The 16,096-nt window shown below is 35.9% G+C and overlaps 1 protein-coding gene across 5 annotated transcripts in view; it reads right to left on the bottom strand.

The window, feature by feature from the left end:
- The window catches only part of LOC107749498 (pleckstrin homology domain-containing family G member 5-like), a 46,513-nt gene extending 33,795 nt beyond the window's left edge, over positions 1 to 12,718 (bottom strand). For 3 of the 5 annotated variants that reach the window (XM_016564673.1, XM_016564675.1, XM_016564674.1), the window contains exons 1-2: positions 12,357 to 12,718; positions 4,363 to 4,442 (exon numbers count right to left, since the gene is read on the bottom strand). In XM_016564673.1, coding sequence (XP_016420159.1) covers positions 4,363 to 4,442; positions 12,357 to 12,411 — 135 coding nt within the window. In that variant the 5' untranslated portion in view covers positions 12,412 to 12,718. Of the gene's footprint in view, positions 1 to 4,362; positions 4,443 to 12,017; positions 12,049 to 12,356 lie in introns of those variants that run through there. The other 2 variants (XM_016564678.1, XM_016564677.1) reach the window with 2 other exon arrangements.
- Between the last annotated feature and the right edge of the window lie 3,378 nt (positions 12,719 to 16,096).

Here is a 16,096-nt window from a genome sequence, read left to right as displayed (position 1 = left end):
GAGTAATTGATGGTAGGTGCCATTGCAGTTTGGAACTTTGGAAGTTGGTTGGGAACATGGCAGTAACTGTGCAGCACTGCATAGTGTTAATACTTAGCAGGCACAGTCCTTTTAAATAGGCATTTAGACACATGACAATCAGGAGTTGCAAGTGCAAATATGAGTCTGGTAGCTATTTTATTCCAAAATAAAATCTGTCTACACATAATTATTAGGAACGCACGTCATCAAAAATCCCTATTGGACCAGTTAAGAGAATCAGTGTTGTTAAAGATAAGGCAAGTTAACTGCAATGGCACCTACCATCAATTACTCAATAAGTACTTTGCTCCATGTTTATACCCCCCAACTTGAGTACCGTACATAATAGGTACATACAGCAGTACGTACATAGTAAGCATATGGAAATAGGACTGTAAAATAAAGTGCACCATTTTACATAAACATTACACAGGAATTACCAGTTCTTAAAAATTTGTTAAACTTTACCATGTATACCATTAGTAAGTTTAGTAATGTGTCTTATTAGTTACCATATACTGACACTACCTGTTAACTGACAGCTCTTCCCTTTGTAGTGTAGTCAAGATGTGCTCTGATTGGATGACTGTAAGGGTGTCTCTGACATGCACAACTTCTGTTTCGGCAAATGACCCGAGGCAATGCTCACAAACTCTGAAGTTAGATTATTATAGTTTTATTCTTTCCCATTTGATTAGTTATCATGTACGGGCACTACCTGTAAGTGACCGTTATTACCCACACTTGTCTGTATGTACAAAATAATTACCATGCATGTACGACTGTTAAGTACAACCGTGTTTCTTCTTTGTTACCATGTACATACACTTCAGGTAAGTACCTTGTGTTACCACTCATTTGCCTGTAGGTACAAGATATTTACCATGTATGTACCAGGGAAGTACACGCACTGTAAAACAAAGTGCTACCCACTTCTGGGTACAAATTTCTTCTTGAAATGTGGTAACGTAGGCACAAACTCACACTAGAAATTTTCCTAGTAGCTGAGTATTATTGCTCCATCTGGTGGCAGAAAGCAGTTGAGAGGCTCCACAATCCAAAGCATTCCATGAACACTGAATTACTCCAATTTTCACTTCTTTTGTCCTTGAAATATTTCAGGCAGCACATAAAGATTTGAATGTGTGCGTCTCTTGAGAATGTTGTGCTACAGATGTGAGTTCAGTCTCTTCTCACACTCAGCTGGTAGGCAACAGAGAGAGACATAAAGCAATGACAGAGGAGACAAAGCACAGACCTGCTGCAGAAGTTGAAATAATCCTTTCAATCATATTAATGGCTGTAAACGAGTTTGAGAACCTGCTACGGGAAAGTAACACAAAAGAAGATATTTTGAACAATGTTCAATGCTGTTTGGACACCGGTGACTTTCTTTGTATGGACAGAAAACACTGACATTTTTTTTAAAATACCATATTGGTCAGAAGAAAATCAGAGGTTTAGAACAGCGTTAAAAATTGACGGCAAATTTCATTTTTGGGTGAACGATCAATTTAATAAAGCTCATTTCATGGTTGTGAGCTTCTTGATGTCTTTAAAATTACTTTGTGAGGAAAATCCATTGCGACAGGATGCCAGGTTAACCTCAAGCTAACAGATTAAATAAATTATTGAACACTGAAAAACAATTAACCTACTTTTCTAACTGAAATCAAGCCTCTGAAGCCAAGACATTGGTAACCCTGTGACAAGGCGACATTCTGGCGTTTTTATAAAGAAACTGTCTGAAAGACACCATTATCATCTGCTAACCCATAATACTCTGTCCTGCTCCAGCTTAGTGTCTTTGTAAGCAGCACATTCATCTTTTACAACACAAATTACAGTCAGCTGCTAATGTCTGTGTTTATTATAGTGCAGTCACTGTTTAGTCTGTATTTGTGTAAGGGATGAGAACAGTCGGCCTATTTCGCAACTTTTTCACACACATTTACATGTGCACACAAGCATGCAAATGCAGACACACATAAATTATCAATGCATATACACATATGCATACACTCACACTGTGATAAAATATTACAGACCCTGTTCTGTGTTGGTTTCGTGTGTAATTAATCTGTAATGGATCCAATTTTGCCACATACTAAAATAAAGACATACCAATTCATTTACACACAAGAACACAGTCAAACTTAAACTTGAAGTGTGTAATTTCTTGTTTCTAGCTACTATTGGTCAGACAAATGTGTGTCAGACAAACTTTTTTGTTGCAGTTGCAAGTTTATATCTTGCAATTTTTGAGAATTGAAAAAGTCAGAATTGTGAGATATAAATTCCGAATTGCAAGAAAAAAGTCTGAATTGTGAGATGAAAAGTTGCAATTACATTTTAATTTTTTTTTATCCCGTGGTGGAAACAAGCTTCCATAGCTAAAAGCATAAATATTATTGTACTTCAAGCTGTCTCTGAGATAAGAGTATTTTAACACTGAAAAAAATACACACTGCACCTTTAAATGTCAGCTAGCAGGATGAGCAATCATGTCAACAGCAAACTATAATCATCTTCTTGGTGTATTTTCACCTCTTGACCCCTTACAGGAGACAGGAAGAACAAACCTACATGAAACTTGTAGTGCACTAGAGATGAGCCACAAAGACCTCAAAACATAAACAAGTGCATACACGCACTTAAACTCTCCTTCGCTCTTTTTCAGCAGAAACCTTTCCAAATAAACGAGAGTTCCTCTCATCTTTCCATATTTTAAGGGTGATGACATAAGCATGTTCCTGGTTCAGATAAAAACATTGGGTACATTAAGTTGAGTCTGGCTTAGATCAGAGTGGACTAGAATCAGAAGAGTGTTTACCCAGAGACTCTTTTCAAAAGCTTGCTAAAGTTCAGAGGACGCTGGCAGAGTTGAGCTGACAGGAAATATAGAACAAAAAAAACAAGCAAACATCACTATGATGTCCTATAATGAATCAGACATGCTCAGTGTAAACAAACTTTATCGGTTTCCTTTATACAGGGTTTATCTGTATCCAAAGTTTGAAGAGGGCTGGTACTGGCAATTATTTTTGTGTACAAAAACTGTCAGTACTCTTATCGGTACCTGTTCAACAAGATAGTCTACCTCGTTGGTCTTACTAGACAAAAGATTGTTAGTCTCGCAAACCAGGTTTGATCTGCATTATTTTGGCCAATAATCATCCATTCAGATATGAGCTGTAACTATATCTGACTTGCACTTCAGTTGTTTTATGATTTTTAGGAGTAGGTAATAAACCACATGCATTCAGAGTGGTTGTTCACTTATTTCCCTTTATTGTGCCTGAAAATAATTTTATATTTTTAATAAAAAAAATAAAAAAAAATTTAAAAATATATATTTTACAATTATTTTGTTAATAATGTATATATGTAAAAAAAATTAAGAAGAATTTTTTTAATTAAAAATATAAATTTTCTAGGTGATAATTGCTTATATATTTAATAATAATAAATAATTAATAAATAAAAGCTTAGTCAACCGAGTCAATAAATTCAAATAATCATACATAATTTCTTTTTTTTTTCTCAACTGAATTATCTGATTCGTGTCTCTCTATATATACAAACAAGGGGATTACTGGCACACGTTTTGTCCAATTTAAGCTGACTGTATACCCAATACATCAGGATTCATATTATTGTGGCTGCATTGCAACTGACAATTTTAAAGGTAAAGGAACACCTGTTAAAATACAAAAGTGGAACGTGTTGGTAATGAATAGACACCAGGTTTGCCAATAAGAAAAAAATGGGAGTGACTGATTTAAAAGAAAGAGGGACACAGGGAGTAATACACTGGCTTTTTAGTCAAACCAGTTTGGCAATGGTCCCAAGACAATAAAGCGCAATCAAAAAACAGACAAACAGAGAGGCACAGGAAGAGACAGTGTGTATAAAGAGAGAGAGAGAAAGACAGGAAGGGAGAGACATATTGTGTTTTGTGTAGATGTGTTTATATGCGAACAGCCTCATATACCCCACACGCAAGAAGTAATCTCATATTTCCATGCCTGCATCCCCAGACTCCCAGGAGAAGGCTGGTTAAATACCACCTATAACATCATATCCGTCCTCTCGCCACTGAACTTTCAACAGCACAAAGACAAAAAAACTTTTGTTTTTCCTGTCAGTTCCCTAAACGCACATGCTGACAAATGATTATTGTGCTGGATTATTCCATGTGATAAATGAAATTGGCATACTTGGGATTTTTTGTCCATAAGAGTCCACAACAAGTTACCAACACTAAGAGGTGAACATTTATCAGCTTGTATCGTCCCTACAGGGTTTCCCTGTGCCGTGTGACACATTCTGACAGCTCACCTTGGAAGCAAGCCGCCGTTCGGGACAGTTGGGATGCTGACACAAGATGCCGGTTTTCTCCTCCTGTGTAGGCTTCTCACCTGAAACAACACACAAACAGAGGTTAAAGATCAACCGTATGTGGGAGGGAATTATACGTGAGGTCAAGTTGTAGGCCAAACTGGTGAAGTCAGAAATTAGTGAAATTTCATGGATAGAAAAGGTCCATTGTCTGCTGTCAATGGTAAAGCGATGTATGAAGCACAGACATACAGTTAGTCATTTTCAAACCAAGCCGCTTTCTTTTGGTCAACAAGGCCAAAAATCGTTTGCGAAACCTGCATAGGGTTGCTGAACAAAGGTAAATGTGATTGCTATGGGTTCCCTTTGGAACTTCCTATGGATTTTTTAAATGGTGATTTTGGATTTATGACTAAAATAAGGTCTTGGTCTAATTACTTGGAGACGCTCACATTTTGCTTAAAACATAAATTACACACAATCCTCAAACGTGAAGTTTTTAAACTGCTGTTTGAACATGTTGGTGCTAGCAAGTTGCTATAAGGACCACAAGAGTTATCTGATTCATCAAGCATGTAAACTCACATAATAATGAATATTTTACAATTACATACCACATTTTACAATGAAACAAACTAAAACATTATAAACAATAGCAGAGAAAACGGTAACACTTTATTTTAGGGTCTCTTAACTAGTTAATAGAAGAATATTAACTAGAAGAATATAAGCCATTTATTAGTACTAATTAAGCACATATTAATGCCTTATTCTACATCCCTAATCTTACCCAATACCTAAACTTAACAACTACCTTACTAACTATTAATTTATTGAGGGAAAAGTCGTAGTTAAGTGTATAAGTGTTCCCTATTCTAAAGAGTTACCAAGAAAACTTGAAAATGCTAATTCTCTTCCTAGCTTCAGGCCACCAACTGAACAGCTCTATATGGACCCAGGTGAAAAAGAAATGTTCGTTCATCTTCAAAAGAAAAGCTGAGATATTTTAATACAAATCTGAGAGATTTAACGTTATGTCCCTCCGACGAAAGAAGATTCACCGAAGATGTTCACGTTTCAAATTGTTGAAATCGCAAAAAAAAATCGCCAAAGTAATCCATATGAATTGCGTGGTTTCCTCCAAGTGCCCTAAAGAGACACGATCGGCGACCGCTCTATATAATACTGTTTAAATGTAGACTTATATTCACATTCAAGAGACATTTTGTGTAGGCCTACTGCAATATAAAGTACATTAAACACCCACTAAAAGTGTAATCATTTTGTTATGTTCTTACACAAAGTAGACATAAAATATACTTTAAGTAAGGGTAACATAAGTATGTTTTCTGTAAATACACTAAAAAGTCACTAAAAGTATGCTTGTGTTTAGTATATCCCTTAAAAGTGTAACTAAAAATATATTTATTACCATAGTATTTCTACTATACTTTTTAGAAATATACTAATAGTGTGCTTGTGTTTAGCATATTCCTTAAAAGTGTAACTAAAAATATATTTATTGCCAAAGTATTTCTAGTATACTTTTTTATAAATACATTAAAAGTATGCTTCTGTTTAGCATATTTCTTAGAAGTATAACTAAGCATATATTTAATACAAAAGTACTTCTAGTATACTTTTTAGAAATATATTAAAATGCAATTCAATATATTTTTATTGCACTTCAAATAAGCATGTTGGGAATACAAATGTATTATAAACATACTACTTGAATTTCAAGTATATTTTTAATACATTTAATACTACGTCTTTTTCACCTGGGGAAGTATCAAGTATCCAGGAGTAATATAAAGAAGATGAATGAAGCAGATAAATATGATTGAGACATTTCGTATTAGGGAACCATGGAGAGACGCTTGTGAACACGTTGAGCCTGTGGGGGATATGTCCTTGGGCATGAGCCAAAAGACATAACAGCAATATGGGACTCAAAAGATGAAGCAGCTGGAGGATATGTAGGAGAGAGTGATTGAAAAAGAAATGACTCAATCAAAAACCAAGAGCCACAAACAAGAGCTAGTGATACAGTAAGCAACTCAAACCATGACATCCCTTCCTTCAGCCATGCTGTTAATTCCATAAAGACAATTAACGAACTATCAGGGTACCAGGGAGAGATGATTAAAAATGACAATAAATATTTAACTTTTAGGGAGGGATTGACAAAAACTGAAGAATTGACAATAACACAAAAAGGAAAAGAAAGAGGAAAAGAAAGAGGAAAAGGAGAGAAAAACAGACAGAATGAAAAAAGTTGGCAGAAATCTGAGATTTCCAGACATTACAAGATTGCTGGCAGACTGGCTGATTTTCCTTTCAGTGATGGCATTGATATTCCACTTACCTAGAAACCCACAAGTTTTAATGTGAAAAAAGTGCATGATTTTTTCATCGATTTCACCCCTCATTCTCCTTTCTAGCAATGCTGCCACTTCAATACCGGTCAAACAGAAGCCATTGATGTTTACAGGGTACAGACAACCACATGGAAAAGAGAGACCAAATCTGACTTTGAATATATTATATAGAGCAGACATTATGTATTACTGAAAAACATTGCTATACTGATTTATTACAAAATCGTAGCACAATTCTATGCTACAGTGATGGTACCATGGAACACTGATTCAAGGTTTTTTGTGGGGCACTCTATTTAATTTGTCTACTATCAACTACAAATATTAACAGCTTTGCCATTCCTTTATTCCCTCTGAAACATCATGAACAAATGTCATTTGCACCATATCTTAAATCATCATTCATTCTGTGAGGAAATGGTTTTTTAAACATTTTGTTTCATTTGGAAAAGTTTTATCAGGGGCAAATTTTGGTTGTGGTGGAAATGTTGCCACAAATGAGAGAGTGATGATATGTTTAACAAATTATAAGTTTGGGTCTAGGATAAGTGAAAAGCAATATCAACTATGCATTAAAGTCATTAAAGCAAAAATAAACAGACGAAGGCTTGGAAAGAAAAAAAAACATCTGCCCCCTAGGACATAAAAGTGTCAGAGGTTGATGAAACATCCATATACAATGGTTGTGTGAATGCATAATGGTTGTGTGAATGTTTTCTGTATTCATACAGCATGATATTTACAAGGTACACAGTGCCTACTTCATCAAGGCACTGCATGTTTTCCAACATCCTGAAAGCAGAACATCACCACATAGCCCAAGCCAGACTCTAGATATTATCCTCAACACTGCTCACATTCCATCTCCATACTCGCCTCCATCTCTCCATGAAGAATATTCCATTTCTCCTTCTTTAGTCAGAGAGGCAAAGGGCACCTACTAAGAAATCCTCTATGTAAGGAATGTGCAGAATGCCAGGATCTGTTTTTCATGGCCCTCTGTTTACCCAGTCGTTTGCCGAAGTTCCTGAGGAGCGTGAAGCACATCTACTGTCTCAAGTGCTAGAACGGAAATATTTTATTTAATACATGTTTCCTTTGCCTCCACTGGAGGAACACCAAGCTGATGCCATGTATGCCAGTATATGATTTGGATGGTCTGAGAATGTCAAAACATTACCAGACTGGGAGGGGAGTTGTCACTGATTCTTTATTCGTGGCTAACTAATCCTATTGTGTTTTGGGCTTAAATGAGATTAGGTGATAGCATTGGCTCAACCAGTGCTGTGAGTTTGGGGAGGCCCAATCTGCTTATGTAACCATAAAAGATGGACACTGTATTTCTGAAACCTATTTGAAAACAGTCATTTTCGCAATTCAATTTGGTGCCAAAAGAGGGACAGAAACAACACACTTCAATTCATTACACAACAGCTACATGTTTTTTTCTTTTTCTTTTCAAGCTTAAAAAGAAACCTAAAGATTTAGGCAATAAGAAAAGGCCATTTGTTTGACTGCAAAGACTGAAAGAGGGATAGAGTGAGTGATTAGACAGACAAAATTCTTCCGGAGGCAAAGGTCATTCTTAGTGGGTCCTAATTAGGGCATTAGCACACAGATCAAACAGTAAGGGTAGAATGGACAAGCAAAAACTCACTCTCTCTGTCTACACTTTGGTGTCACAGTGGTCTCTAAAACCGTCTGACTACTTAGTGGAAACTAAACATGTGGTTTTCCACACAAAGGCAAAAAAAAAAAAAAAGTTTAGGAAAAAAAAGACACTTTGTTCCACTAGATTTTAATATAAAAGCACAATTCACCCAAATAATTAAATTCTATCATTATTTATTCACCCTTGTGTCTTGTAAAACCTGTATGACTTACTTTTTCCCATGGAACACAAAAGGAGTTATTTATAGCAGAATGTCTTTTGATGTTTTATGATGGTTTTATTATGTATTCTTGACAGCTCCTGGTCCCCTTCCACTTTCAATATGGAAGAGAGCAGCGTGGAGATTTTGCTAAATATCCAATTTTAGTTTTCCACAGAAGAAATCCATGTTTGGGAACAACATGAAGGTGAGTAAATGATGACAAAATGTTCATTTTTGGATGAACTACAGGTCCTCTGAAAACAATATTGCAATCTTATACTTTCAATAAAAAACACATTTGGCTATAAGAAGAAACATGGCATGGGAAATATGATATAATACAGAGTCTATCCATCTTAAACTTCAAATCTTCAAAAATACAAACAAAACAAATTTAAAAAAATTTCTCTATGAAGTTATGAAGGTAAAATCTAATGATACAACCTAACTGTCTCACACTATTCGCCATTCAATTAAAATCTCTTACCACAAGACTTCTGGGTAATGTCCATGAGGGAGGTCCAGGTGTACCTCTCCAACCCCAGCTCACTCTGTGTACATGGCAGAGTTTCCAGTTCATAAGACCCATGCCGCCGCCAATAGAACATTGTGCTTTACAATCCAAGCGCAACCGATAAATTTAACACCGCATCTCACTTGTGAAGATCAAATTGATGTTCTTCACACCTTGAACCAAACATCAATCTTTTAAATATTACTGCTCTTCATGTTTCCCCATATTACAGAAATTACTAAAACTTGTGTGAGTTCTCTTATGGAGAGAAGTTCTCAGAATACTGGATTTCTCTACAGTTTCCAGGCAGGGTGCTTTGGACTTTGTGAGCCAGTATGTGAAGGGGAAAAAAGAGGGGGGGGCTTGACCCACACAGCACGCCAGACAAGCGATGCATTCATCCACATGTGAAGTGCATGCTGGGATGTGAGGGAGACTTGGACCTGTGACTTTTCAGAATGGCAAAAGATACAAAGCTGCCTTTTGAGATGTCCACCTACTTGTTGCCCACAAACTCCATGCATCTCAAAGTTACAGTATCATATAGAGCAATGATGCAGAAACCATATGATTTACAGACACTCAAGTCACAGTATGGGATATATAGAGAGAGTAATGGAGGACGAAAAACTCTCTAAAGCAGGTTTACAGAGTTGAAAGTGAGAAAGGGTTAAGATAAAGATTAAGAGAATAGCTGCAAGAGTTTGAGAGTGCCCTCCAGAACCCCCACAATTTCTAATTTTACTCTAACAAATTAGAGAGTAGCATGGGAGAGTCTTAGCTGTTGGGATCCAACATTTTCAGCCATATGGTAGTGATTTGGAGCAGTGTGACGTGCAGGGGTTAGTTTTAATGAACAGCCTTCCAGTGGCAGTCAAGCCAATTCGCCGCAGTCTCAGACTCTGTCAGCTTAATCATTCTCTGGGACATGTACAAACAACAAAGCTCTTTTGATCTTCACCTAGACATTTCTCTCTGCGAGCTGGTGTACGACTTTTATATTTGTGGCTTGTTTCATCTGGCTATTACATTAAATAATTACGGTTGAACTTTATTACTACTAGTGCGGTTTTGTTTCTGCTGTATGTTATTAATGCACTGTCCATCTGCATTAGTACCCCGAGTGAGAGATTGTAAGATTGTAAGATAATATAGAGTATTATAAAAAAAAATTTAAACTAATGATTATCACATACCACACCCAACTTTGGTTATCACATACCACACCCAACTTTGGCTATCTTCAGCTCATGATACTCAGCATGAAAAGCATATGCTACCACCAGCATGATGGCCACACATGAAAGAACACTGTGGTGTGACAGCTACTACAGTCAATTATAATAACTAGGCTAATCCTCTGATCTGTGATTCTCCTGACACTGTTTATCTTTGTTTAAAACACTAGCATTAGAACAGTCATGCACATGGCGAGCAGGCCAGTTGAGCTGAAACCAGTAATGGGCTTGGTTTGGAGGCTAGATGGTAAATTAGTCAGCCAAGTGACAGTTCTCAAATAGACAAGACAAGTTCCATGCAACGGTTCCTATTCAAAATCAGGTAAACAAGTCTATTTTACTGGTGTTCATCATAAATTCAAAAGCTTAGGCTATATGTGACATTATTTTAAGAAATACCACTCAATAGCTTCAATGATAAGCTGTGAGCTTCATAAAAGCCCCATTTATTAGTTTGATGTTTGAATTTAATAACCATGGCCCTGGACCTCACAGACAGAACATAAGAGGAATTTCCTTTGGTTGGAAGAGTCACTTTGTTTCCACTGTCAAACTATTTTTTAATAAGGATTTCAAACTATTTATATTTGCCAAAAATAATATAAAATAATGATCTTGTGGCCAATCTTGCTGAAAAAAGATATAGTTGCACATTATAGAGTTCCTTTGGTGAGAGAGTGCATGCCAATACATACAAAATTAAAAATGGGAATGAGACATTACATGCAACCACTGAAAGGAAATCTATGGAGAGGAACCTTTAGACAGGAAGGAAATTCATTTTAGTTTTAATATTTAATAATATTAATACTGACCCTCTAATTATAATTGTCACCATTTATGATTTGGAATCACTTCCCATTTTCTGTAAAATCAGCTGGTCTAACTATTATCTGGATAAATAGTTCATATAGGTTTGTCAAAGTTGTTCTAATTCTTATCATTGCATCACTGCAAAACCTATTTTCCCTAACCTTTTCCACTTAAAAAAAGGAAACTCTATTCAAACAGAGCTGTTGACTGTTGATAAAGAGTTAATCATATTTTCTAATGATAAGCCAGTACACAGGTAAACCACATGTCACAACATAAATACAATTTAGCCCAAATCTAATTGTGAGGAATGAGAAAAGCCAAGATCAAGAGTGGCAGAAAATCTGGATTTAAATAGCCAAAAAAAGGAAATAATCCTGTACAGACAGACAAACATACAGTAATTACAAGTTAAAAAGAATCTAGACTATTTTCAGTTATCAAACAGTCAGAAGTCAGTTAACTATAACTATACAGTGTCTAGTCATTTTAGGGTCAGAATGTCCTACTGAAATAACTCAGGCATTACACTTTTTATGATACTTCTATGATGATTTTGCAAGATCTTTAAAGTTTGACATCTTCGGTCATTCACTCTCGTTAAACGGAAAAGAGCGACTGGGACATCCAGCAAAATTTGATGACACGAGGGTGAGTAAATGAAGACAGAATTCAGGATGAACTATCCCTTTAAGACGTCCTCAAAACTTATAGCATCAGCATGCTGTTTTTACCTTAGTTGTCATCATTGCCACAAAAGAAGCACAATATACAGGTACACCTCACATTTTTATTTAATTGCAGCCGGTAACGCGTAAAACAAAATTCCACTTACTTAGTCGCAAACGAAGCCCAAGCCAGCTCTTGGGAGAATGTCCTACTGAAATTACTCAGGCATTACACCTTTTATCATACTTCTAGGATGATTTTGCAACATCTTTAAAGTTTGACATCATTCATTCTCATTAAATGGAAAAGAGGGACTGAGACATCCAGCAAAATTATATGACATGAGGGTGAGTAAATGAACTATCCCTTTAAGACATCCTCAAAATGTATCGCGGCAGCACGCTGTTTTTAGCCATAACTGCCACAAAGAAGCACCATATACAAGTACACCCTTTTATTTTATTTTAACTGCAGTCAGTAACACGTAAAACAAAATTCCACTTACCTAGTCGCAGACGAAGCCCAAGCCAGCTCTTGGGTGGCGATCCGTATCGATGCATTATGTGCTGTTAACCATGTGGCTTAATTTCCAAGTTCGGCGTATTCATGTGTTGATCTCAGTGATGAGACATCCTACCATACCGTCCGCTGAGTATCAGCTGTAGATCAGACATGGGCTCTGACGCGCTGTTGGCAGTCCTCCAAAAACAAAACGCCAGACAATTCACTTTAACTAAGTTTGATGTTGTTGACATGTATGTTTCATGTATAGTCTGTAATGGTCCCTCTAGTATAGCGCAAAACTATGACGTTTCTTTAAAATATCTCATCTGTATGCTTGACTGACGTCCTAAGCGCTTCACCTTGCGTGCGCTGCGGAGACAAAAAGGACCTGTTGACTGTGTCGTTGACGCACTAAGTTTTTGTCTCCTTTCTGGCCTCAAGGTTTATTGAAACTTATTGAATTGCGTTGTAAGAACATGGCATATCCTCTTTCAAAGTCAACATGACATCTTTTTAGCACACAAAGCTTTGTGTCATGTTAAAAAAAACAGGCATGTTATTCCTCCGTGTCCTATATGTTACCACCAGCAACTTCATTGTGTCTTACCTACTTTAAACACGCAGGCGTTTCCCCAACCTGCCCTCCCCATCCTCCCTCGTCTTACATGGCAATCTGACATTTCATTTTGTCATTCAGATATGATATTTAAAGGTGAAGGTTACGTTTATTCTGCTCTTTAATAACTGACATCTACTTAATTTACTGCCCCTCATTTCTTTACTTGACACATAACTTTCTCGAGCTCTACTATACTATGGTACAGTGATAGCATTGTACAGGTGTATTTAAATACCATGGTATTAACATTGTGCTCCAAGATACATCATGGTATTACCATGGCACCGCATTCAAAGAATCTTTTGTAATACCATGGTACTTTTTGGGAAGTCAAATTAAAAAAACACTGCTTATTATTTTTTGCTTGGAAGAGCAATGATTCAAATGATTCTTATTTGTTTTCAGCCGATATATTGGCCAATATTTATCAGCATCTGTTTATAAGTGGTGGAAGCAGATTTTATTTTGACATACTCACAAAATGCAGATGAGCTCACATTCACCGTCTTCATTAGTTACCTGTCTTTATTTAACAGTCCTGTCTAATAAAATACTGTATAAAACAAAAAATGGTATGAAAAAAGTATTATACCGTTGCCTTTCTATTACCGTATTAGTAACAGAAAGGCACATGCTATACTACTTTCTCATATACCATCAACATTCAGCAAATATGCATATATACATAATTGAAGGTCTTCAAAAATCTGGTAAATATTTAATTTAGTAATGTGTTTTTTTTTTAGATTAATGGTCTAAAAAGTAACATCACCACCCACGTTTGAGTATGGCAACTTTTTTATTTTCCATTTGTAGTGTTAAAAATTACATACAGTATACACTGCTTATGCTCTTTGTTTACATGCATCATAATCAGCTGTTTAATATTTATTTTAAATTCTTAACATTTATCACATACAGACATTCCTCAGAAATGGTTCGTCTCTATTCCAAAGGTGACTCAAGTGAAGTGAGTTAAAATAATGGAGGCACTCTCTTCCCAGCCTTCCCCCATCTCTTTTCATCTCTTTTAAGTACAAGCAACCCTGTTCCTGGCTTGCCAAGCCGGCCATATGTGGAGTATTAACCCTCTGCAGCTCTTTCTCCCCCCGTCTCACCTACATTAAACACCTTGTGCAGAAACCACAGTTACTCAGACAGCCTGCAAAACAGACAATACTACCTCGATGTTCTGTGCTATCACAAGTATAGTATCTGGGTTCTTTATAGCCGCTCCTGACACAGCGCATCTAGAAAAAAGTTCTTATTCTGTCACTGATGTGCAAAAAAACTCAGTCATGGTGCTAACCATCACATTTTAGATTTATTTGTGCCTGCATTAGACAGTGAATCATGTGTATGGAATGCGAACATGTTGAAGGTGTCTGGACCTTTGAGGTGGACACGATGTTCCTGACTGGTGAGTTGTCAGGATTGGTACCCTGAGCTGGAGAGCTGAACGTCAGACTTGGATGATCTACCTGGGTTGTTTTGGATCAGATCCCATCGACATGTAAAGGCTCGCTCTTATCAGGTGTGACAAATCCCTAATCTATTCAGGTTGACAACAACTATTCTTCTATAAACTGGGTCTGTCAGACATTTTAGGGGAGGGTAAATCTGTTGTGTGCTTGGTCTTAACCCTTATCCCACACCTGACCATGGTCTATAATCTAAGACAGATTAACTCATCTTTGATAAAATGTTAACGCAAATATACACAGCCTGACCTTACTGCCAAAGTAAACATGCTTGTATGATCTCACTACCCTCGTTCAGAGTAATAAATGAATACACATTAATGATGGTCTTGATGAAATACTCACCATCATCATCCTCACATACTCTGTCTATTGGAAATGATCTGGCTGAACATGTGTGTCTGCTCAGACTCCTGGCTAACTGTCTTTACAGGCTCTTAAACTGATTAGCAGTTCAGCAGATTAATTCATTAGTTTGGAAATAGAATGAATACATTTAGGCCATTATATCAGAAGGGGAGACTGGGGCCAGTTGCAGTTTTATTTCACCCTTTTCTTAACTTACACATTAGAATAAATCTATCTGTCATTTTTTGATATCGGAAACATTCATATGTGCCAACAGTAATATTAAAATATTTACAATGAGAAAGACTTACAATTAAATAATAATTATAAATGAAAAATGTTATATTGATCATATTGTGGAATATAAAATTATGTCATTTTGTGGGAAACTGTAACACTAAAAAACTCAAATAAGAGTGAACCTCAAACTCATAATTTATAATATATATATATATATATATATAAACAGATTTAATCTTATACAATCAATTCAAGCATAAAATATTTATTTCTAAACTTGTTACAATTGCCTCCAACTTCAAATAAGAGTCAACGTCAAAGTAATAATACAATTCTTTAGTACTTAATGTAATATTACTGAATAGAATTCTCCTTTATGGGTTGCTAATTCTTAAAGCTATATAAAAATAAAGGATATAATGTATTACTGTGTGTGTGTGTGCTTGTTTAGAACATTACTATTGTAAGTATTTGAAATAAATGATTTGAGTCACTGAAAATTATTTTACTACAGTATTGTGATTCATTTCCAACTTGGCATTTTAATGAAATAATGTTCATTACATATTTAAAGACTCAATCTTTATTTTAATAACTTGTGTTACAATTGCTGCCAACTGTACGGTTGCTACCAGCAGGGGTGTATCCATCGTTTTAGAAGTGAGGGGGACAGAAATGTCAAATGTAATAATACCTTCTTTTTTTTTTAATTGACAAGTTTTATTATATTTCTCTTATTTCTTACTTTTAATTGGCTAAGAAATCAAATAGGCTATACTGATGGACAATAACCAATCATTTATATTCTATAGTATTTTTCCCTATATTTTCCTAATGACAATTTTGTTATTTTTTTTATATACTACAAACACTTTTTTCCATTTTTATCACAAAATAAGGCAGAATAGTTTCTATACTGTAATAAATGCTATTTCAATTAGCACTGCATTTACATTCATATAGGCCTACTTTATTTATTACCCTGAGATGACTTTAAATAACACACATAAACCATATATTGTCGCAATCGTGTGTTTAATGTCTTCACGTTTC

The sequence above is a fragment of the Sinocyclocheilus rhinocerous genome, unplaced genomic scaffold (genome assembly GCF_001515625.1).
Source record: "Sinocyclocheilus rhinocerous isolate Xijiao unplaced genomic scaffold, SAMN03320098_v1.1 scaffold889, whole genome shotgun sequence".
NCBI classification, from domain to species: Eukaryota; Metazoa; Chordata; class Actinopteri; order Cypriniformes; family Cyprinidae; genus Sinocyclocheilus; species Sinocyclocheilus rhinocerous.
Note: the sequence above shows the minus strand (reverse complement) of the source record. Positions and strands in the feature narration are given on the sequence as shown.